This window comes from Bradysia coprophila, unplaced genomic scaffold, assembly GCF_014529535.1.
Source record: "Bradysia coprophila strain Holo2 unplaced genomic scaffold, BU_Bcop_v1 contig_390, whole genome shotgun sequence".
In the NCBI taxonomy this organism is placed as follows: domain Eukaryota; kingdom Metazoa; phylum Arthropoda; class Insecta; order Diptera; family Sciaridae; genus Bradysia; species Bradysia coprophila.
The window spans coordinates 240,776-266,415 of NW_023503648.1; the positions used below are offsets into that span (position 1 = coordinate 240,776).

The window sequence follows — 25,640 nt, forward strand, 5'->3', positions numbered from 1 at the left end:
TACGTTACTAGTACTGATGCAACTTTGCAATGAATAAACTGGGATAAACTATCAATAATAGTGAGTTATAAGTAACCGGTTTATTTCATGAATGGCATAATGCAGCGACTCTACTGCATCACTGCATAATCCGAACATCAATCATCGAATGAAATATTTTATTTAATCATAGCCTGTAACTGGTGACACAGACAAATCATATGTATGCGAGAAAAGCGTAATTGAAAAATGCATTTTTCTCCTCCTCCCATGTTTCTTTTTATCGTTATCAACGCAAAAACCATGTTACATTCGCATTTCTAATGCCAAATTTGGACAAAAATAATCGATCAAAATTGCCAGGTTCATTAAAAGGAAATAGCTGAGTTGAGACGACATTTCATTGAATGACATTTGCGATGCCTTGACTGAAAGTGGATGTCGAATTTCGTAAAAGTTGACTTGTTTAAGCTTAATGGCAATAAAAGTGGATAGCGCGAAATGCAATTTTTTGAAGAATGTTGTAAAGACAGTGACTCGCATAGTTAAACATGTACATTGACTCGTTCATAAACGCCGTGCTCGGAATTTTCCTAAATTGATCAAGTTTTTGATATGAGAAATTTTGGAAAATATGAATGGGATCGCTGTGGTTAAAAAAATGGAAACTTTAGTAAAGACAGTCGTCAATCATTTTAATGATTTGATGAAGTTTCAACAAATCTTTCCGAATCTAAAGACGAACTGTGACACAGGCGTATTCAAAAGCTAACAGAGACACTGTGCAAACTAACCCACGCCGACAAAAAAGAATTGAAAATCTTAACTGCTGCAGGTAAATTTGTCTCAATGTAACCTACAATAGCTGCCACAGCTGTAGCTCTCTATACGTAAAATACACCTGTTGCAGATGACATAGATTACCTGGAGACAAAGTTACCTGCAACAGGTAAGATTTTGCAACTTTTTTTATCAGTGCAGAAACAGTGTACGAACAGTGTAACCAACTCAAAAGATGTCTATATATGGTCACAAACGATGCTAAGGTCAGTGTGTATTAGGTTGAGTCGATTTTCCCATTTTGAAAATTACCTCTTAGACCCTATTGCAGCTTGCTCGGACGAACAATTCTGAATTTTTAGATTGTTTATTTCCGATTCCTTTTGAATATCCCACGGCTGTATGATTTAAGTTGGGGTACTGTTAACTTCAAGGAGTACTGCGGTTTCAACAAGCCATCTTAAGATCGGGAAAACTATCTTGAAGTAATTTGCCTAAGATTTCCAATGATACCTCTACCCCACATGCAATGACGAGTCGTACAAATGAACTTCGGTAATGTAAATATGTGCCGCCTCTATTCGAAAGGCATGCTGGTAGAAAGTCGGTCAAAAACACGGAAAAAGTTTATCTGGCAGTCGGTGTTCCGTCATATTCAAACTCAGCATACCCTAAAACAGTTCATCTCTCTTCAAAGCAAGCAAAATACCCAAAATGGGACCCGCCCTACTATGTATCTCTTCAATATGGTTTCGAAATGAAAGTTTGGCACAAGAAGAATAAAATTTTCTTTTCAAGAGCTTCTCAGTCCAGACAAATCGAAAATCTTTGTCTTGCACCAGTATCTTCATTCTGACAACTATTTGGATTCTCTGTAACGTCGATTGACTAAGAATTACAAAAGTAAAAGTAAAATCACCACACCAGAACGAACATTTTTCACCTTGTGGACAGCTCAGATTATCTGAATTGAAAGTTATTATCTCACCAGACTATACCTGAAATCTGAAGACCAACAAATATTCAGGTAAATCGGATCAGTTCTCAGGTAACCCGGAAAAGTACCTGAATTTTTATTGGTCTTCAGATAAGTTCACGTTCAATCTCAGATATTTTCAGGTTAATTTAAATTTCAGTTTCAGATCAAGTAATACCTGACCTGTTTCGAGACTTAACGTTCTGATCGAGGTTCTGACTTCATTCGCTTTTTTTTGCAGAGAGAACATTTCCCAGCCCAGGAATCTATTAAAATTCACTATTAATTGAATATGACACGACTGATCCATTTATGTTGGAACACACTTCGTACCATTCTAAACAGAAAAAAGAATTGATTCCAGCCTGCAAGTGATCTCTATTTCGTATCTTATCGAAAACAATTTGCAATGAGATTTTCTCATAAAATCGCGTACTGGTTTTCTGAAGTGCATTGTAAGCAACAACAAAAAAACAACGAATGTATTGTAACTCCATAAGTGCATGTAATCATCAATGGTAAATAATGCAAAGCTTTGCAACAGATTCGAAGCATTGCATTTATAAAAAGATGATGGAAGACAGCAAGGTAAATGTAACTTGTCATGTGAAATTAATTAATTTATGTTTTTCTACTTACGAGGATTTCCGATGATAATCTCCTTTTTGTTCGACAACGCCTCGATACGTAACGTTATTTTATTTTCCGTTTTTACACTCATTTTATTGTTGGGAATTTTCGTTTAAATTTTATTCAAGAAAAATGTCTTTCGATGTTCTGTAGGTAAAAAAAGCAGTTCGTTTGCTCTAGATAGAAATCTTGATCACAATCTCAATCAAATAAAATCAAATCGAATTCATTGACGAGTGTATTACATCATTTAAAAGTCATTTGACGGGGCAGTGGATATTGTATAGATCAATATGTTTCATAGATTTGAGTCAACGTTTGGATCTTCTGTGATATGAGTAAGCGGCATAAAGGCAATATGTAGTTCTTTTGGAATACTTGGCACTTGTACATCTCTAATAGGTTGGATCGATTTTAAGATTTTAATTTGAATCCTAAAAGAGTTGCAGCAGTTTCTTTCCAATCATGTGGCTTTGAAATCAGTGACGTATTTCGTTTCATCTGTTTTATACAAACCACTCGCACACAAAATGAGGCCACACGATTTCACAGATGACAGTTTATAAATACTGCGAATGTTGAATTGTATGGCCCATTGGCTAAACTTTATGTACGATTGTGGCACGGACATAAACGGTGTACATTGTTCTCACGTATAAACAAGCATTAGAGCATTTGTTTGTGTGAGTGGATCAGCGGAAAAACAGCTGCAACGAAATATGCGACTTATGCGAGAATAAACACTTCAAAAATTTCGCTTTCAGAACGGACCCTGTCGCTCACAAAGGAGGCAACCTTACAAATGTAGAATAAAAAATTTTCAGCAAAATGAGAAGAGATCTCGGCCGGTTAGGGACCACTATGTGCTTTTTGGATAAAAATACAAATTTTAAAATCGATTCACCAGAATCGTTCGTCATGGCAAATTTGGAGCAACCTCTCAAGTGCTACAAGTTAGTTTGACGAAGCGGTTACTTTAGGATTATTAGACCCGTACGAAGTACTGGGGTCTTATAGGTTTACGCATACGTTTGTAACACGTCGAATTGGACTCCCTGAGTAAGGGGAAACCTATTGTGGTTGTCTAGAGATGCCAAATCCGCGAAAAAAAAAAGTCCGTCTGTCCGTCTGTCTGTCTGCACGATAACTTGAGTAAAACGCATCCGATTTTGAAAATTCTTTTTTTTCCCGTTTGGTAATGTCAAAAGACAGGCTAAGTTCGAAGATGAGTGATTTTGGATCGACCCCTCCCGAGCTGTGGCCCAATAAGTGCTTTACGGTTTTTCGAAGATATCTCCGGACATTTAAACGTTAAACTTGTAAGTGATACGTCAAATAAAAGGTATTAACAATACCGATCGACAAAAAAAAAGTTTATGGAAATCGGATGACCGACTCGTGAGTTAGACCCCTTGGTGTGGAACAGGCACAGGGCGGCAAGCAGTTTTTGCTTGTAGGTCGGCCACATTTGAACATATTTCGTCTGTTTTAGCTTTATTAGATAGGTATTGACCGTACCAATCACGGAAAATTTTTTTTATGAAATTATGTTCTCCGGAGCGTGAGCTAGGACCGAATTTGACCGAATTTCATGAATTTTTTTTTGTTTGAAAGGTATTAACGAATGTAAAGCGTCGGTACTATTTCCGGTCTCCTAACAAAATGGCTGCCGGCGACCATATTGGATTTTAGTAAAATAGAAATATCTTGGGAAAAATGATACTTAGAGAGTTTCTGTTAACATGGAAATAATTTGTTATGTGTGTGGGGTTTCAGGGATTCCATATACGGACATCTATATATACCTATATACAGCTATATTGAGCTATATACAGGCATATAGAGCTATATAATAGCATATTCTTCTGTGAAATGTTTATTTACAGTGAAATATAGGTAAATATAGCGGTATATAGCTGTTTAAATAGGAATTTATGAAATTTGACTTCGTACGGGGCTGTCTATATTGCCTCCGGCAATTTAGTTGTATATGATAACAAGGCAAAGAGTGGATAATGTAAGTGATTTTAAAGGGAGAATTGTTTTTCAGCAGAGAAGAAAATGAAGTAAGAGAAATGAAGAGTTTCACATTAAAGGCTTTTGATACGAATAGGTGTTTCTTACGGGTCGGCGTTAGCTATGTTTTTTTATTTCAGTTTATGATTCATCAACGACGTACTTAGCAAGTTGCAAGGTACACACGTGTACAATCCTAGCATCTATTATACAGAACTATCGTATTAAATCTAACTGTAACTACACATAGTAACGCTAAAGAGATCTAATTCAAATTGTTCTTTTGTTTTACTGTCAAACTTGACAGAAGAATAAAAGAAAAATTTGAATTGCATCTCCTTCGCGTCGCTATGAGTGTAACTGTAGCTAGGAACTCGTTCAGGAACAAAAAATTTGTTACCCAAAGTGAAGATTTTGACATATTTTATATGAAATAAGTGTCAAAATCCTCACCAGTGAAACTTAACGAAGAGTTTTTGAACGGGCTCTACAGTAAGACAGCTTTCGTTAAATTGTTTCTACCCTTTCTACTCTAACTTCACTTCTTTAGATTGACAGCACCAACAGAACGTTTCTATGGCTTCGAATTTCGAATCTCAAAAAAAGATTCGAAAAATTAACTGCTTAATTGAAGGTCGAGTGCACTGAAATATGACTGACGACAAACTTTTTTTTTATTGAAGGCAATTAACAAGAATTTATGGTGACTTAATTCACACACAGCGCCATTGCATTTGATATGTGAATTATAGTGCGACGGAAAATGTCACATTGATTTTATGGTTTTTATAATAAAAAGATTAATGAATTTCGTCGACTGATTTGAAAGAATGCATGGAAAATGAAGTGTTGTTTTTTCTGTAAAAAAAATATTTAATTGTTATTGAAACCGACAGAAAGAAGTAGCGGGATCGGTCTTGGTGTTCGGTGAGACCCGAACGGGGTTTAAGCAGAGGTTTGCAACTATACATTTCGGGAATGACAGATCTTGAATGCTCATAAGAATTACTCAATGTTCATTCAATGTAAAGGTAGACAAACAAATCCATTTTGCATCGTAACTACTTAGTAATGGAGATTAGTGAGTCCTCATCCCTTTAAAGGTGTAGCTATTTTAATAAGGTTAATATGCAGTGAGAACGCCTTACTTATGTGATAAAAACCTTGAGATACATCCAAATGTTGCTAACCCGAGAGTGACAAAGAAATGTGGGTTGCAGGTGAAGCTTTTCAAACAATCAACGAACTTAAACACCAGCTCTTGAAACGGAAGTATTACACTTAATTGTCGGTCGATGTAAGAGGTTATTTGATAGGTCCACAAGACATTTGTGTTAGCTCGCTTCAGCTCACCCATGAAGCGAACAGAATAGCTCAGTTAAGTACACTTCCACTAAAATGATCCGGGTTCGACTCCCGTGTCAGACAATTCTACAAGCAATTTTTCTAACGATTCTAACGCGTTAGTGACGTTCTAAAGTTCACTTAAGCTTCATAATTTGAGTAGCTGCAGAGTTTGATGGCTGTAGCGATTTACACACCGAACGACATGGGTGACATAACCCAACGATGAATTTGTGTTCATATATCTAGCCTACATTTAGGCGAGATATCAATTTCCTCTGAGATCATTTGCATACTTAAAGGCGTGGTTCGGAATTCAAGTTAAGTCGGTGGTCCAACCTCATCTTGTTACTGGCAGTTCTGTTAGTGAAGTCTCTAGACATCCAAACAAATCGTCATAAATTTGCCCGAATAAATTCAAATGTTAAGAGAACATACTCTTAGGCGAAATAATTTTCAGCTGTGGCTACAATTCGGATCGGTAGTGGTGGCATAGTGGAAACAATCTCGGGAATAAAAGTAATTTAGATTTGGTTGATGTCTCTTTTCTGTTAAATCTACAACACACACACCGAATAACAAACACAAGACTGCAGTATATTAAAACGAGTCTCCTGCGTGCCAGCACATAAACAAAATACGAAAAATGATATGGGACTGGGACAAACATAAATAGTTTTACGATACGTAAAAGTGATAAACGTTTTTTTTTCCTTTCCTTTTTTATTTACTTTGTTGTAATGCGCGATTGACGATTATTATTTTTTGTATTTGCGAGGATGTTGACTGTGGGCGGGACGAGATTAAAAAAAAACATTTTGTAGACGTAAATCAAGGTATTTGACAAATATTAAGTGAATGACGTTTAAATAAATCTGGTCGATCAATCAATAATAAGCCCGTCTTTTGTGTCACGTTATGAACGGAGATAGTAGCGCGATGCGGTATGTTAAAACTAGGTATAACTTACAATAACAAAGGGTTTCTCTGTTGAAGCTAGTTCTCAATATTGGGACAGAAAGCACGAGAATCTGTGGGTCGAATGACAATCGTTCTCGAGTCATTCAGGCAATTTAAAAAATCGGACCTTTCGCCTTACTGAACCTTAGTTGACTTTGTATCTAGGCTACATGACGTAGTATTTACAGAAAGACTGCTTCAATAGATCATTGTCAATGTCGTTTGAGATGTCAAATGAGCTGTCATTTTCACAAAGCTAACCACAATGTTACAAAAATTTATATGTAGCTGTCATTGTTTGAGGTTAGCTTTGTGAAATTGACAACTCATTTGACACTATTTTGAGAGAAGAAGAGTTATTTGACACTGGTCTATTCTAGAACTATTTCCCAACAGGCCCTGACTGATCATACGGTGAATTCTGGGGATTCCCGATGGGCCTTTTGGATTTTTGTATGAGAATTTTTAATTTGTTGGCCATTTTAAATTGAGTTGCATGGGCTTTTCGGAGCCAGTCCGGTACTGTTTCCCAATAGTTCTTGCTACATTTGTGAGATTCCATCCGTTAAAGAGAGAAATAATTTAATTGCTGTCGCCCCTCTTTACAATACATGCCAGGGTTGAAGAGGTAGAAAAAATTACTCGTTCGATCAGTTTTAAAGATAGGTAAAATAATGGTGTATCAGTCGCTACTTCTTCGTAGCCTAGACTATAAAAAGCTTCACCGGCTTCACATTTCCGCTTCAAATGTTCTCGCTTCAATCCCATCTTGTATCAACAGAATGTTTTCTTCTAAAATTTATCATTTCAATGAAGGCTTCATGAACGTTATGTCTGTTGGCTCAAATCTTTCTTCAATTAAAAATGTTTGTTTTGGTATCAACACCAACAACAGACCATAATTTCATTATCTAATCAAACAGAGAGACGATTCTTTCGTCACTAAGTCTTATCGCGGTTGTTTAAGTCGTTGAAGAGGTTAACGACAAAAAGAACAGACTGAACGAACTCACAAAGTTTAGGCGAATGTCTGATAAAGTTTGGGATTTCCATGCAATTTAGATTCAGATTTTTAGGTCAAAGTCCAACGAAATTTTTTTCCTAAATTGAATTATTTGCCTAATGGGATTTTATGCAAGAAAAAGTGGAACAGCTGACATAATCACTCTCAGGTGGTACAACTCGCTTCCAGAAGAATTTAGTCAGGAAAATTTCATTACGCAGCGGAAACGACATTGTCATCTGCATGGAATAAGTAAGGCGTGATTTCCACTTATACCAAAAAAGTACTCCGTGTGAGAGACAAAATTGAATTTTTTCAATTTTGCTTTGTTTACTTGACAGCTAGCTCTCTCACGACTCTCCTCACACAGATTTGTTGAGTGGAAGCCATACTTAACTTGGGAGACAAGTAGGTGACATATATTAGAGACTGATGCGGGACCAAGTTTTTCTTGGAGAGTTTAAAATTTAAAAAAATTTGAAAAATTTTAGAATTTTCTTTCTGAATATTCAAAGTTTTTCGGAGTTGTCAAAATTTCGGAGCTGTCAAAATTTCGGAGTTTTGGAGAAAAATACAGAAGACAGCACGATCTGTATTTTATTTGGCCAAAAATATGCCACCATGGCTTCACGGTTAAAAATCGATTGTAAGAATGTGTAGGCCAAAAATTGACATTTAAGTGGTAAGGTTGGAATTGGAATCTTCAGAATCAAAAAAAAAAAAAATCTCAAAAACAAGCCTTGGTGGGAACTCAGGTCGATGATTCTCTGTTATGAATAAAATATCCTCCCGCTCTAGAAATGGTTTCTACTGCTCCCAAATTGGGAGTCCCAATAGAGCGATCTATTATTTGTAGAGGTTGCACTGGAACCTAAGACGCTAACATTCCATTAAAATGAGAAATATTGACTCTTTCCGGTGAACATTGCAAGGTTTTATTACACGACACAATGCTTGATGATCTTGTTATACCCAGAAGCGCAATGACACCACCTCAAACTGACAATTAATTTAGCATTTTCTCTACGAACTAAGAACAAAGAACTAAATTCTCTTCCAATTAAGTAAACTCAACGGAATCCAAAATTATGAAAATTGTACAAAATCACTGCAAGTAGAGATAGCACGGATCACAAATTAAATCCCGCGCATCTGTTGTTATTTCACTTGAAATTATTATTAGTAATATTTCATTGATCTCATCTGTTTTGCGTGTCACTGTACTAAGTACTATAGACGAACAGAGGAATATATATGATACAAATTACGCGCGGAACATACCGCAATGTCTTAGTCACAAGATAAATAAATAAAAACCAACAAAAAATACCGCCAATGCGAGTGAGCAATATCTTTTCGCGATCAATTTCTGTTTTTACGGTTGAACGTTTTAAATCTTCTCACGCGAACACATAAACAGTAACTGAACCGAACACCGCGAGACACTGGCTGAAAGGTTGGCTTGAGCACAATAAATAAATCGTAAGCACGCTCATTTGCCTGTGTATAACATAGAGGATTCGGTATAAACCGTCCACACAACAATATGCGATATGTATTCATATAAGGAATGCTTTTATTCAGTTTATTATATTTATGTTTTTAAAGATATGTTTTTCTTCCCCTTCCCAGCCTACGGTTTTTTTTTTGTGTACGTACATCACAACCAAACCACATAGAGAACATTACTATACCGCACTTTCCGCTGGTCATATATAGAACTCTACAGCGAGTTACTTTTGTGAATGATACCGAATGGAATAGACTGTAGTTGGAGTATTCTAGTGAAATGGAAGAAGAAGAAAAACTGAACCGTAATTTGTAAGAGACGGCACGCCACTTTTATATCCATTAGCGATTCATATAATTTAGACAAAGTATGAACTTTGTTCTAATATACACAAATGGAAACGATTTTTTTTGTAGGTGCAGCTATTCGACCTTATTCACCATAACAAACACCGCGTAAATGTGAGCTACTTTTCAAATTAAATGCTTCCTGGGATATGGATTGTTGCGTACTGTAAGGCGTAACGAGGGGTGTAAAAAATGAAAGTTTTTGTTCTACATACGAAAGTTGTAACATCATGTTCCCGTTCATTTGATTATGATAAGTCACAGTGACAGTCAATACCGAAAAAATTAATTTTGGCGTAAAATACTTCATTCAAAAAGTGTTTTCCTGACACATATTGAAAGGTTTTTTTTAGCGAATTTGAGGCTTCCAGGACGAGCCGGAGCCGGAGGTCTTTCAGCATATTTATGTATGAACAACGTTTTTCCACAATGACATGCTGCTTATATAATGTTCAGATTAGTCCAAAGATGTTTTAAAGCCACTTTCGGAAAAAAAAAATTGGAACGGGCCTTCAGGATGACGGTATAAAGTCAAAGTTTGTTTTCCCGGAGGTCAAATTTTTCATGAAATTTCGAGTTTGAAACTTTATTTCGAGCGAGTAAAAAAAAAAAATTTTTTGTTTTTAAGTGGTTTTGGATACTTTGGGGTGTCCACAATTTGGGAAAAATAAATTTTCAAGAAAATTTTTCGAAACTCGAGTTTTGATAGAACAACGAAAAATGCTTGTACTGAGCCTAGAATTTTTCGGTTCTTCCTGAATAACTCGATACTTTCAAGTGGAATTTTTTGGCAACCCTTCCACAAATATTACTCCTGGGATACTATACATAACCCAACGACTCAATTTGAGATTAACCAAAAGTGTACCTTTTCCCATACATTGTGGGCGTTAACACCCGCACTAAAGCGATGGCAAAAAAAGCGACGAAGTCGCGATATTTCAACACTACTTAATCAAAAAGGTACAAACAGTGACAGAGGTAACATTTTAGAAACGACAATGATTTCATTTCCCTGCAAGTCAGGGCCTTACATCAGTCATAAAATACGTCTGGAAAAATTCAAAATTTAAAATTTTGTTTACACGAAAAATGACTTCTGTGCACAAAAGTCAGTTTTATACACAAAAATGTTTTTTCTTCCTGTAGTACCAAAACCGTCACATTCACTCACCAAATTTAGTACCGAAAGAGCAACATTCTCCCCTACTATTTTCTCTCAATTTTCATTCCCGCTTATGTCATTATCTTTATTCTTTCCCAAATGTGTCAAGTTGTTGTATGTACGCGAATGTAATGTTTTTAGTGTTTTGTGACAATGCATTCATAAGGATTGCTTTCAGCATTCATACGGACTGCTTTCGGCATTCATTCGGATGTCTTTCGGCATTCCTACATATTGCTTATTTTTCGACATTTGTGAGAATACATGCACACGGAACGGACTTCTTTAGGCATTCATACGGATTACTTTCGGCATTAATATGGAATGCTTTTGCACCGGTATGTTGTTCAGTTTTGTTGTTATGTTTTGTTCGGAATGTGACTTTGGTACTCCAGGAAGAAAAATAGTATACAAACCACGGATCAAAAAGGTGTGTTTTAGACCCAGGTGGTGAAAACGTCCAGGGATGGAGCGACGCGAAGCGACGCGTCCTTGGTATGTAACATACTATTTTGTAAAAAAAAATAGTTATTCGTTTACCGAAGGCCACAATTTCGCTCAAGTTGGAATTCCTTATTTCTGCCGATGAACACAACGTTTTGCATGCGTTCATTTTTTGTCGTTTTTCTTCACGAAACGAAAACATCGATGCGCCATGCAATTTTCGAACACATAAACAAAGTGACAGTTCGAATGAGAAAAGTTCTATTTTTTCCCCACCGGTCTTTTTCGTAAATGAACAATATCGGTCTTATGGTATGGGAGTTATTCCCAATATAATTTTGGTCTAATTTTGTGATGGGACGATAATTGGGTGACTCTTTTAAAAAATTTTGTTACTATCTGTGAAGAATAAAATTTGATTTTGGGTTTTTTTGGGCTAGCACAGCTACGAGGGTCATTGATTTCGATGAAGTTTCTTGTCAGCGTCAACGAATAAGTGGAAGACAGAGAGAGGAGAGAGAGAGAGGAGCCGTGAGCCGGCGACTGTTGTAATTTAATTGTAGCGTGAAAAGCGAAAAACCAACAATTAAAGTCTGAGTCGTTTTCGTTCTTCAATTTTTATTAGAAACGCGTATGGTGACAAATCAAGTCAGTTCACCAGATTTAAAATATCTGGAAGAAGGCAAGTGTGAAATCGTCAGCTCATTCAGTCATTCAGTTTCCGGACGTGTCGACTAAAAACTGATTGGAGGGCTCCGCCTCTGTTTTACTTCCGATGATACGTTCCAAATTCTCGATCCTCGCTACTAAATCTATCTGTTCATTCCGAAGCACTCGTACTTGACTGTCGACGTGTGTCAGTAGATTTTGTCGATTTTCAAGCGACTCTTCTATCTGTGATATCGTCGGCGGACAATTACGTAACAAATTCAATGTTAAGCTGGCAACTTCTGCCGGCGTGGTAGCGTATTGATCAATACAAGTATTTGCAGAGAATTCTACGTAACCATTGATCGGTAAATTTAAGTCGTGAGCCACATGTCGAATGTTGTTGAAACTGAAAGAGATTAATCTCATCGAGTTCATGCCGGAGAAGAGGCTGCTGCCAATCGATGTAATTTTATTCGTGGCAAGCACTAGAAATTGTAAATATGGAAACGGAGCCAAATGTTCGTTGTTGACGGCGGGTATGCTGTTGTTATATAAATAAATGGCAATCATATTTGGAAAGAAATATTCGATATTCGTCGGAAAAACAGACAAATCCTGCCCTTCCAGAATTATTCCACCCACATCTTCATGTCCTTTTCCTGTTTGATGACTTCCAAAAATTGCTGTTACTGCGCCGTCAACGTTGTCGAACAATACTCGCGCTGCACATGTATATACGCTTCCAACAGTACTAAACATCACCATTTCATACGAGCAATCGAGAGCAATTCCGTCGATTGCTCTATAATTAGCAACCAGAAGTACTGCAATGATGACAATGTTCGTTTGCGAACTCCTGTTCAAAACACAGTGAATTTCGTGCCAATTTTCACTTTTATCACAATTTCTACTCACATGTTGCACACTGAACTGACTTTCAATTGTTCAAAAACTAAACAAATTTCTGTTAATTACACTCAAATTGAGCTCAATACAATTCGTCAACATTTAATCTGAGATATATTCCGATACAACGCCGTATTAATAGCAGCTTCACAATCTGCATTGTTTGTTATCGGTCTATTTCAATTGACGACGATCCAGCGCAACCGGATGTTCGAAAGCAGATAAAGACGAAAATTACGACGAATAAAGAATAGGGTGAATCGATTAACGGATTAACAACTCAATGCCGTAATGGTTAATCCGTTTGCTTTCCATTACTCGGTTGAGTTGCGAGTATGAGAGTTCGAATCTCAACAGCTGCAGAAAAAAAAGACAGATTGCCTAGCTAGGTTTCTTCCAAGGTGAAATGAAATGTCAAACCGGAATCCATAGAGTCATAACATCAACACTATTAACAATGCAATTGTCAAAATAACAAAGAAAAATAAGTTGTGGTTATGATTCTGTGGATGTCATCGATTCTGGTTCGGTTCATTTGGTCGGCTTAACCGTTGCTTGGAAGAAACCTATAAAATTCACAATTGCTACGCTCACTTGCAACATCTGTATTCAGATAGATCAATCATCAAACCTTTGTAAAGGCACCGAAAGCTTTAAGCTTCTTTTGGATTACATTGGAAAAGTGGAACGAGAAAAGCAGAAAGCTCAACAAAAGGAGAGACACATCTGCAACATATTTTAGGCCTTACGCGGCAGAACTGTAGTTTGCTATGTGGTTTACACAGCTGGTGTAAACTCTTGTGCTAGGCTCTTGTACGTCGAATGAGTTGCATTTCTTTGGCAGAATAGAAGTGCTACTACTAAACATATCGGAATTGTGTTCATAATCAGTATCTATCTGACCAACAAGCGCACAAAACAACCTGTGTTCCATAATATATTATTTCAATACAAAGCTTAATGTTCAGTCTTGCTATCAAAGTCGACCACAGCTCTTTCATATCATACTCGAGCGACATTTATCAATAGTGATTTGCTTGATTTTCAAGTAATTTCCCCTCACTCTACTCTTCAAATCAGAATAATCTAACGCAATTGATAATTTCTCCAAAAATACTAGGTCCCACATAATGGGTGGGTCAGGTCCCTTGTTTGATTAACTTTTGGAAAGACTTTGAAACATTCTTTTTGTTTAATTTAGAAGCTTCAAATAAAGACCAGATGGTACTTATAGGCCCAGACGCTCTAAAATGTGACAGTGATAAAGGTTAGAAGATAATATCACAGAAATTATGCAAATATCTCAAAATATTTGGCAATTGGCAAAAAGTGGGGCCTAGTTCCCTTGACTGAAAGTCAAGAGTCTTACGCCAGAAAATATCCTAAAATGTTTGTTACCACACAATGTATGAAATGTTATCAAAAACGTAATTGTTTGTAACCTATTTTTCTTTGTCATCACGATAACTTGAGTAATTCATAACCGATTTTGATGATTTTTTTTTCAATCGACGAGGAATGAACTTCCTGGGGTTAAGTTCGAAGATGAGCCATGTCGGGATAAAACCCTGGAAATTATTCCAGAAAAACAGGATTTTACTCTGTTGATAATTGATAATACACCACTGATAATTGATATAATTGATAATTCCCTTCACTGTTGATAATTGATAATCTAATGTGTTATTCCCTTGACTGGCAGAAAATAGTGAACAATTTAGCCGATGAGACCGACTGGGATACCTGTTGTCCCAGCTTGCATCCCTTTGCATCTTTGCTGCATCCTGTAGGCATCTTTCACTGGCAGAAAATAGTGAACAATTTAGGTTCTTAAAATTATACATTTGACATTTGTAAGGTCAAGTTCGACGATGGGATCACCGCTTCGGAAGTTATCCCAGAAAATAGAAATGCAATGTATTAAATGAACATTATAAATGATATTCGATAATTGGTATTTGATAATTGATAATTGAAATTTTATATTTGATAATTAACAAGCGGCACCCAAAATTACATATAATGAAAAAAGTCAAGCAAATCTAACATTAGACAACTCCGACGAGTGTGATGTTTGCGGCCCGATCGAAGCGAGGGTCGTAATTCACACGAGTCGCGGTATCTTATTGTCACATTAGACAACTCGGACGAGCAAGTTTGCGATCAGAGCAAACCTAATATTAAACCACTCTGACGAGTGTGATGTTTGCGGCCCGAGCGAAGCGAGGGTCGTAATTCACACGAGTCGCGGTATCTTATTGTCACATTAGACAGCTCGGACGAGCAAGTTTGCGATCAGAGCAAATATGATATTAGACAACTCTGACGAGTGTGATGTTAGCGGCCCGAGCGAAGAGAGGGTCGTAATTCACACGAGTTGCGGTATCGTATTGTTAGACAGCTCGGACGAACGAGAAGTTTGCGGCCAAAGCAAATCGAACATTAGACAACTCAGACGAGTGTGAAGTTTGCAGCCCGAGCGAAGCGAGGGTTGTAATTCACACGAGTCGCGGTTATTTATTGCAAAATTAGACAGCAAGTCGTGATATTTTGCTTATTACAAAAGAAATAAATTTATGAGTAATTTGAGATTTTTTAGATCCTAAATGTGATGATGTTTAAGGTCAAAATATTGTCATTTGCTTGGACTACAGAAATTGTCCATTCTTAACCAGATGAAAAAATCAATGAAAATAAATTAAGATATCTATAAAAGTCTAATCTGATTGACTATGAAGTTTACCAACATTACCAACCAGCAAAAGACAACATTATTTTGAGAAAATTATCAGTCAAGGGACCCGACCCGCCCAAAAAGGTGGGACCTAGTAATATTAGTGCGAGAGTAAAGATTAGATTGAAAAACGAATGCCCGTTGCAGGTAATCATCGGAACATTGCATTCTTCGTCGATCGCAACCAAATTTTTGAAAAGCGGTTCATATTTACTCAAGTTATCGTGCCACCAAGCCTTACAAACATTTCTTTTTTCCATATTTTTGTTAAAATTTCATACAGTCAGAAGCAGTGAAATTTCAGCATGAATTTGCTTCAACTGGTTTTCAGCTGGTCCGCACAATACAATCACAACTGTTTATATTTGCTTTTACGGTTGAAACTGCTATACACACGCGCATGGTAGTGGTAAAACCATATAAAGACGTATACTAGCTATTTCGCTAACAAGTTAGTCAATGTTGTTTTGCGCACTAGATGTGAGTTGGCCGACACGAGTGAAGCGAGATTTTATCTACTGTAAGTGAAAATATTCATAATTTTCACCCAAAACTACCCGGAAGTAACATAAAATCCTACTACACACAAAAAACAGCATAAACTCAAATAAGTGGAAGAAATCTACGGAGAGCCATGAGCCGGCGGCTGTTTTAATTTGATTACAACATGAAAAATTAAAGACCAAAAGTCAAAGTCTGAGTCGTTTTCGTTCTTCAATTTTTATTAGAAAAGCGTATGGTCACTCATTCAGTCATTCAGTTTCCGGACGCATCGATTAAAAACTGATTGGAGGGCTCCGCCTCTGTTTTACTTCCGATGATACGTTCCAAATTCTCAATCCTCGCTAATAAATCTATCTGTCCATTCCGAAGCACTCGTACTTGACTGTCGACGTGTGTCAGCAAATTTTGTCGATTTTCAAGCGACTCTTCTATCTGTGATATCGTCGGCGGACAAAAGCGTAACAAATTCAATGTTAAGCTAGCAACTTCTACCGGTGTGGTAGCGGTTTGATCAATACAAGTAGTTGTGGAGAAGTATGTTCGACCATTGATCGGTAAATTTAAGTCGTGACCCACGTGTCGAATGTTGTTGTTACTGAAAGAGATATATACCATCGAGTTCATGCCGGAGAAGAGATTGCCGCCAATCGATGTAATTTTATTCGTGGTAAGCCCTAGAAATTGTAAATATGGAAACGGAGCCAAATGTTCGTTGTTGACGGCGGGTATGCTGTTGTTATATAAAGAAATGCCAATCATATTTGGAAAGAAATATTCGATATTCGTCGGAAAAACAGATAAGTCCTGCCCTTCCAGAATTATTCCGCCCACATCTTCATGTCCTTTTCCTGTTTGATGACTTCCAAAAATTGCTGTTACTGAGCCGTCAACGTTGTCGAACAATACTCGCGCTGTACACGTATAGACGCTGCCAACAGTATCCCACGAAATGATTCCATACGAACAATCGAGAGCAATTCCGTCTACTGTTTTATAATTGGTAACCAGAAGAACTGCAATGATGAGAATGTTTGTACGCGAACTCCTGTTTAAAACACAGTGAATTTCGTGTCAATTTTCACTTTTATCACAATTTCTACTTACATGTTGCACACTGAACTGTCTTTAAATTGTGAAAAAAACAAATTTTTGGTGATTACACTCAAGTTGAGCTCAATACAATTCGTCAACATTTAATCGCAGATATATTCCGATACGCCGTATTTATAGCAGCTTCACAATCTGCATTGTCTGTTATCGGTCTATTTCAATTGGCGACGATCCGGCGCAACCGGATGTTCGAATGCAGATAAGAATACGACGAATAAAGAATAGGGTGAATCGATTAACAACCGTAACCGTAATCCATCATAGTTAATCCGTTTGCTTTCCATTACACGGTTGAGTTGCGAGTGTAAGAGTTCGAATGTCAACAGCTGCAGAAAAACGACAGATTGCCAGCCGTGAAGTCAAGCCGCAACTAACTGGTTCAATTAACACCTAGTTAGTATACAATTGCTACGCTCACTTGCGACATCTATATTCAGATAGATCAATCATCAAACCTTTGGCACCTAATGGCACCGAAAGCTTAAAGCTTTTTTTGGACTACATCGGGATAGTGGAACGAAGAAAAGTAGAAGGTTCTACAAAAGCAGAGACAAATCTGCAACATGATATTTTAGGCCTTACGCTCTTAGACTCCCAGAACATTGGATCGATTTTGTTGATCTGTGAACCAGGCCTCATGAATTTGATTATTCAATGAAGGCAATAAATGTTGGATTAGAAAAATTTACACTAATCTAGTGTTCGATGTTTAAACTTTAGTAAGCCTGGAAACTAAATTTTCTCGTATAATTTTCATTCTGTTTTATCACTTAATACAATTCAGTTCGTAATTAAGCTGCTCTGTGTTTCAATACAATTGAAGGAAGTCTACGGAACCTAAGAGGTTATGGGCCCAGGAACGCAAAGGTATGGCAGAAAAAGAAGCGAACATGAAACGTTTTCAGTTCGACGGAACGAATTATAACAATTGGAAATACCGGATGCATGCCGTGTTGGAAGAGAAGGATTTAATGGAATACGTCGAGGAAGATCTGGAAATAATTACGCTAAATGCTAACGATCGGGATTACATAAAACATTTGAAGAATACATTAGGGATAAGTCGATGGCAAAGGACATCTACGACGCTCTCAAGTCAGTATTCGAAAGAAATAGCGTTGCCGATCAGTTACTGCTCCCAAAACAGTTATGCACATTGAAATATGACGGAATCGGTGCTATCAGGAAACACCTTCTGGAATTTGATAACATCATTCGCGAATTGAAAGGAATTGGAGCGAAACTAGAAGAGATAGATGTAATAATTCAACTATTGCTCACAATGCCTCAATCGTATGATTCACTCGTCACGTCACTGGAAACCCTCCACCCTGAGTCACTTAACATTGAATCCGTGAAGAAACGTTTGTTGGACGAACATGGGAAAAGGAAGGTTGAGAACATAAACGGAATGTCGAACAATGGACACTTCTCAACTGCCACGAGTACGTTCAGATTCCAGTGTCACAACTGCGGGAAGGTAGGACATAAGAAATGGCAATGTCCAGATCTGAATACCACTTCGAACGGTAACGGAAATGCATCTAATTGGCAAGGTTCACACATCAGTAACGGCAACGGAAATTACAATGGAAATTCGAATGTTAATTACAAAGCCGGAGCAAACTTAATAGACTTAATAGTAACAGCAGATCGTTGCAACTTGTTATCTGTGCGATATGGAAATGGAAGGAATATGGAAATAGAAGGAATATGGAAATGGAAGGAATATGGAAACAGAAGGAAATGGAAAGAAACAGGAATGAAAGCGGAACATATGGAATATGGAATCGAAGCTTGGAAATTTAATCGGAAATTGAATCTTTGATTTATGTAAATTAAGCGGGGGTGTTGGATTAGGTAATCTAGTGTTCGATGTTTAAACTTTAGTAAGCCTGGAAGGCCTGGAAACTAAATTTTCTCGTATCATTTTCATTCTGTTTTATCACTTAATACAATTCAGTTCGTAATTAAGCTGCTCTGTGTTTCAATACAATTGAAGGAAATCTACGGAATCTAAGAATAAAAACAATTGCAAATCAGTTCAGCGCTACACATTTTTTTTTCCAGATACTGTCCTGCTACGAACTTGACGCCAAAAATGTTATTTCTCTTTGATTAAAACCAGAATTGATCCCGGATTTCTAAAGTTATCGTACCCCCAAGCGTTACAAACATTTCTTTTTTTTTCTAAAATTTCATACAGTCACAGGCAGCGAAATTTCAGCATGAATTTGCTTCAACTGGTTTTCAGCTGATCAACACACACAATCATAACTGATAATATTAGTGTATACGGTTGAGGCTGAAGCTGCTACACGCACGCGAGTCGTAGCGGTAAAACCATATAAACAGTTTTGATTGTTTGTGTGGACCATGGACCAGCTCAAAAACAGCTGAAGCAAATTCATGCTGAAATCCCCCTGCCTCTAACTGTACATTTCACAAAATCGACCATAGTGAACGTAATAAGCGTAAGACGTATTTTCTTGACTTATCAGACAAGGGAATAAGATACTTCACCGTATACGAGATAAAAATAATTGAAAGATTCACTCGGCAAATTGATAAGTCTACGCGCAGTTGATACATTTTTCGATGATGCGGGGCCTAATATGAGTGATACCTTTACTGGCAATTGCAACCACAAGTAGTGCTCGAGTTTTGAATGGAACGTTTTCAACTCTCATCACTCATTTTCCACCCCAAAATGATGGCAGAACTACTGCGTGAGTGGACTTTTTTGCAATGTTAATCTTGTCGATCATTAGTATTTTGAAGGAAACTCAATTCTCACTTCCTCACTTTCAATACGGTGGACCGATTCACATTTGCATCAAAGAGGCCGCAGAGACCTCATGGGCCAGAAAAAGTATCTTTCCAGTGGTGCAACTACTTAACTGGATTTCTAAGTGAATTTGATTATTTATTTATTTCATTTCGTTAGGTGCATCAAGTGCAATCAATGGCTTATGTGACATGTGAGTTTGAGGATCGACTTATTGAATTCGAATTGGAATTCGGTCGAAAAATCATTTCGAAAACCAGCTGGAACCGGTTCTTAGTTCCGTTGACAGCTTCAAGTGCCAGAGATTGAAATATTACAATTTGTTACGAGCGATGACTGATGACTGAAACTCGACAGACTTCGACACGCCGACGATGATGGAATGGTTCAATTTTTCTGAACTTCTGAAAGGTATTTGCGGCCGAAATAGTCATTTACATCACAAGGACAAAGTCCAAAAGTACCTTTTCGTGTGACATATTGAGGTTTGTATGCTTGCTAAGATATAGGAAACTGTCAATTCGAGGGGCGAAGGTCTACTTCGTTTGTGGAATACAGATTGATGCGTATTATGTGGCGTAACGAGGGGTGTAAAAAAATTAAAGTTTTTGTTCAACATACGAAAGTTGTAACATCATGTTCCCGTTCATTTGATTGTGATAAGTCACAGTGACAGTCCACACCGAAAAAAATATTTTGGGCGTTAAACACTTCATCCAATAGGTATGAAAATACGAAGGGCTAACCTCAAAGAAACGATGAGTCATCTATATCATTTTCTTGACAGAAAGTCAGGGCCTCATGTCAGAAAATACGTCTGGAGAAGTTCACGATCTCATTGTCTTTTGTACACAAATAATCAATTTTGTACACAAAAATTTTGATTTTTTACACAGAAACCATGATAGTGTACACAACAACCAATTTTTGTACACCGAAGAAACATTTCTCTTTACAGCCAAGACAAAAAAATTTCATGTTCGCGTTTGATTTCTATAGTGAGAAAAGTGCAGCAGGGAAAGTGGGAGAAAATAGAAATTTTATCATTCGAACTGTGAATTTGTTTATGTGTTCGGTAAACCTCGGTTCACAAACAATCATTCGAATGTTACTATAGCACATACCCCTCGAATTAAAAAAAAAATCGTTTTTCGCCTCTCGTGATTTCAATAACTATTTTTTTCTCTTTGCAACTGTCACTTCGTTTTGATTTTGTAAAAATGAATGTGTTTGTTTCATGGATAAAAACAGGTATTCATGCGACGCACGGATGAAAAATTATGTGTTCAACTCGGTGAGAAATAGGAAATTCCAAATTTCGCTCGTGGAAGAAATCTATAGAGAGCCGTGAGCGGGCGACTGTTGTAATTTGATTGTAACGTGAGAAGTGAAATACCAAAATTTAAAGTCTGAGTCGTTTTCGTTCTTCAATTTTTATTAGAAAAGCGTGTGGTGACGAATCAATTCAGTTCACCAGATTTAAAATATCTCAAAGAAGGCAAGTGTGAAATCGTCACCTCATTAAGTCATTCAGTTTCCGGACGTGTCGATTAAAAACTGATTGGAGGGCTCCGCCTCTGTTTTACTTCCGATGATACGTTCCAAATTCTCGATCCTCGCTACTAAATCTATCTGTTCATTCCGAAGCACTCGAACTTGACTGTCGACGCGTGTCAGCAAATTTTGTCGATTTTCAAGCGACTCTTCTATCTGTGATATTGTCGGCGGACAATTACGTAACAAATTCAATGTTAAGCTGGCAACTTCTGCCGGCGTGGTAGCGTATTGATCAATGCAAGTATTTGCAGAGAATAATGAAACACCATTGATCGGTAAATTTAAGTCATGACCCACATGTCGAATGTTGTTGAAACTGAAAGAGATTAATCTCATCGAGTTCATGCCGGAGAAGAGACTGCCGCTAATCGATGTAATTTTATTCGTGGCAAGCCCTAGAAATTGTAAATATGGAAACGGAGCCAAATGTTCGTTGTTGACGGCGGGTATGCTGTTGTTATATAAAGAAATGCCAATCATATTTGGAAAGAAATATTCGATATTCGTCGGAAAAACAGATAAATTCTGGCTTTCCAGAATTATTCCGCCCACATCTTCATGTCCTTTTCCTGTTTGATGACTTCCAAAAATTGCTGTTACTGAGCCGTCAACGTTGTCGAACAATACTCGAGCTGTACACGCATATACGCTTAAATCAGTAGTAAACGTCACCATTCCATACGAACAATCGAGAGCAATTCCGTCTACTGTTTTATAATTGGTAACCAGAAGAACTGCAATGATGAGAATGATCGTACGCGAGCTCCTGTTCAAAACACAGTGAATTTCGTGCCAATTTTCACTTTTATCACAATTTCTACTTACATGTTGCACACTGAACTGACTTTCAATTGTTCAAAAACTAAACAAATTTCTGTTAATTACAAACAAATTGAGCTCAATACAATTCGTCAACATTTAATCTGAGATATATTCCGATACAACACCGTATTTATAGCAGCTTCACAATCTGCATTGTTTGTTATCGGTCTTTTTCAATTGACGACGATCCAGCGCAACCTGATGTTCGAAAGCAGATAAAGGCAAAAATTACGACGAATAGGGTGAATCGATTAACAACTCTAAGCCGTAATAGTTCAGACGCTGTTGTCATCCTGTGGGGTTCGAGGTTTCATTTTTTTTTTTTTCGTTAAAGCATCAAAGTTGTGGAACTAAATTTTTTCCGGAACCGGTAGATAGGTAGAAAGGTACATCAAATACCTAAATTTTATGGAAAAAGAATTTGAAGTGAAGTAAGAGAAATTGAATCAATCTCGAAATCGAAATCGAAATCTGAAATAGAATTTTGGTGCCACGACTGGGACCTGAACCCAGAATCTCCACCTTGCCGGGGTGTTGCTCTTACTATATTCTAAGTTCTAGATTATTTCAGTCACTATTACTGATAAAAATATTCGTTTATGGAAAAACGTTTTTTGGAAAACAAAATGGCGGAAATATGGCAATTTTCCGGAGTGGCAACCAAAAAAAAACCGCTAACTTTGAAGCCATTTACATGTCTCTCGGCCGATTTTCAAGTATATAGGTGCGTGGATTCGACAGGAACAGGTCTCAACTACAGCCGAAAAAGTTGCGGAGGTAAAAGATTTAGTTTATCCAGAGATTTTGGGCAAAAAATGAAGAAAAGATAAAATTCCAAACAAGGACGTAATCTACTATTGTTACACATTCGAGATATTTTCAATAAAACAGATTCAATGATTGTATCGCCATTTGTTTCACTTTTCAGAGCCATAACTCCTTCAGGAGGAATTGCACAAACAATGTGTACAACAGAGTCTAAATATTTCTGCTCCTTGAGCAAGTTATTTGAAGAGGAATCAGACTATAAGCCGTGGAATATATCCGTTTCTAGGCGTAGATTATTTGAAAAAATAAAAAATAAATTTGTTCCACCTCGCTGTCAGTTTTCCTAAGTCATCTACCGATATTATTCTTGAATGAAAACAATAAAAAGTGGGGACAGTGTCATCCGTTTCTTCATTTGCACCGAGTAAAATTTCAATTCCATTTTGACTCGAATGACGTGGAAGAAAACTAGGTTCTGAAAGAACAGGTTAAGACAACTCTGAGTTGATCACGAAGGCGGTGACACACAGTTGCGTCAACGGCTGCAAAGTTTATATGGAACTTAACAAAAACAAAATTCTGAATTTTCGAGAAAAATATTTTCTTTAAGTTGATTTCTCACACCATCTGTTTATAAAATTTGGTGTCATCCGCCTTCGTGGTTGTCTTAACCTGTTCTTTCAGAACTTTGGAAGAAAAGAGGTGAACACAAGTTTTATTATTGAAAGGCAGAGAAATGATAAGTTGGTACGCCTGCCTGTGGCGAGATTAGAAGGAGCATGTCGAAAAAATTGGCACCTCTCTTGAGAGAATTTGTATGCAATTCTCTCCCATACCGTACACAATTTTTAACCTCAGATTCGATTCCTTCTATCTCGCCACAGGCATACCAACTTATCATTTCTCTGTTGAGATGTACCGTTAATGTCAACCGAATTGTGACTAAGTTTACTTCAGTTGGTTCACTCACACAATCACACTCGATATGTGTGCTTTACTTGCTCATATGGCTAAAGGTCTTACCATTTCCACGCGCGCTCGTTTGACTATAAGAAGCATATGTCTGTATGAATGGACCAGCTGAAGCAACTGACGCAAATTTATATCCAAATTTGATTGACAATAACTAGAGTTGGGGGCATGCATTAGACAAAATTCGACTTTTAGTGCACCCACATCATTTGTCTGTGCTTCAAAATTGTCCCCAACTAATTTGACAATGAGGAAATAAGCACTTGGTACCGGGAAATTTTATTTATTCAATTTAAATGTATGACAAAGTCAAAGCAAACATTCACAGTAATTTGTTTCTAAAACAATTAGTGTTAAAGGTATGTAGATAATAAAAGCAAACTGTTTGAAAGTGGATGAATGAATGACATCAACAATTGAATGACAAACTTGAGTTTCTTTTAGAATAGAGTTAAATTAGCATTACGCACAACCATTCCTTGACAAGTTAACTGAATGGGTAGTTGTTTATCGAGGAAACAAAATACGAAATTTTAAAGAGAGAAGTTTTGCGGCCAGAGCGAAGCAAGAGTTTTGAATGACATATGGCTCTGATTTTCGATTGTTCAATTTTCGATGTTTCCCCGAGGCAGGGCCTGATAACCGAATATACTGAAATTTACAGAATTTTTGTTTCGATAGATTCAGTAAATCTCAGTAAATTTGGTATACAAATTTACCAAAAATAGGCCCTGGCTCGAGGTGAACACAGCGTTTTTTATGTGCGATTGACCGTTTTTCTACACGAAATGAAAACATCAATTTACCTTAACATTTTTGAAATCAATGTGACAATTCGGTGGAGAAAATAGATGATTTCTCCTCCGAACTGTCATCAGATGAAATATCAACAAAACGTCATTTCGTCAAGACTTTCTGATTTTACTAAATATGTGGAATCGGGTGAAGGGATATCGAAAATAAGGACGGAATTTCTTCCATAATATGACTATGAGTCCACCGGTTTTATATGTTATTGAAAAATGAGCTTTTACTGCAATTACCTTTGTCACATAGAAGTCTTAAAAACCTAACAAGGCTAACAATTTTATCGATTGCTTTCCGCTTTTTTGCCTTTTCAATTCTCATTCGACGTTGCAAATGGGAAAATCACGCGAAACTATATTTCCGAACTGTTTATGATTGTGTTCACTTCCCGTCCATTCTATGATTCTATCCATTCGTGTCATTTGGTGGTACGAACATGAATGCAGAATGTAAAAGTTCGAAAAAATAAAATAAATGGAGTGGCGGCACGTCCTAATCTTGATCCAAAAAAAAAATGAATTTTATACCGTGTCATTGTGTTCATGAAAGGTATAAGCCGTTGCGATCGATATAGGTGAATGAAATGGAAGATAATTCGAAAAATTTATTTCTTTTAAATCACAATCCTCTTCTCACATTCACGTTCATAAATTTACAGATTAATTGAGTCACCTATTCGATATACAAACAGAAAAATGTTTTATTACACATGTCTGGCATGTGGGCTGTTATGACACATAAATGTAAATTTGGTTTAATGATCCAAAATTATCGAATATCAAACCAATTTCCTGTTTTCATACTTTTTATTCCATTGGTAGATTGGGCACCCTTTCGGTTAGCCTAATTTCGATAGTAATGCTTAGT

General features: G+C 37.1%; 3 protein-coding genes across 10 annotated transcripts in view; all 3 read right to left on the reverse strand.

The window, feature by feature from the left end:
• The window catches only part of LOC119082140 (septin-7-like), an 81,551-nt gene that overhangs the window by 47,996 nt on the left and 7,915 nt on the right, over window positions 1-25,640 (reverse strand). For 2 of the 7 annotated variants that reach the window (XM_037191535.1, XM_037191530.1), the window contains exons 1-3: window positions 9,019-9,127; window positions 2,375-2,512; window positions 1,712-1,713 (exon numbers count right to left, since the gene is read on the reverse strand). The exons of 4 other annotated variants lie outside the window; for them this stretch is intronic. In XM_037191535.1, coding sequence (XP_037047430.1) covers window positions 1,712-1,713; window positions 2,375-2,456 — 84 coding nt within the window. In that variant the 5' untranslated portion in view covers window positions 2,457-2,512; window positions 9,019-9,127. Of the gene's footprint in view, window positions 1-1,711; window positions 1,714-2,374; window positions 2,513-9,018; window positions 9,128-25,640 lie in introns of those variants that run through there. One more of the 7 variants, XM_037191533.1, reaches the window with a different exon arrangement.
• On the reverse strand, window positions 11,756-17,187 carry LOC119082141. 2 transcript variants are annotated; one of them, XM_037191541.1, is made up of 3 exons: window positions 17,054-17,187; window positions 16,207-16,994; window positions 11,756-11,865 (listed from the first exon to the last, which is right to left on the reverse strand). In XM_037191541.1, the coding sequence occupies exons 1-3, from the start codon at window positions 17,140-17,142 to the stop codon at window positions 11,861-11,863; spliced, it is 882 nt and encodes a 293-aa protein (XP_037047436.1). In that variant the 5' UTR covers window positions 17,143-17,187; the 3' UTR covers window positions 11,756-11,860. The 2 variants fall into 2 exon arrangements, with proteins under 2 accessions (XP_037047436.1, XP_037047434.1); XM_037191539.1 differs by lacking the exon at window positions 11,756-11,865 and having other exon boundaries at window positions 16,150-16,994.
• On the reverse strand, window positions 21,267-22,319 carry LOC119082142. Its single transcript, XM_037191542.1, has 2 exons — window positions 22,230-22,319; window positions 21,267-22,170 (listed from the first exon to the last, which is right to left on the reverse strand). Coding segments are annotated over exons 1-2 (795 nt in total). The 5' UTR covers window positions 22,232-22,319; the 3' UTR covers window positions 21,267-21,377.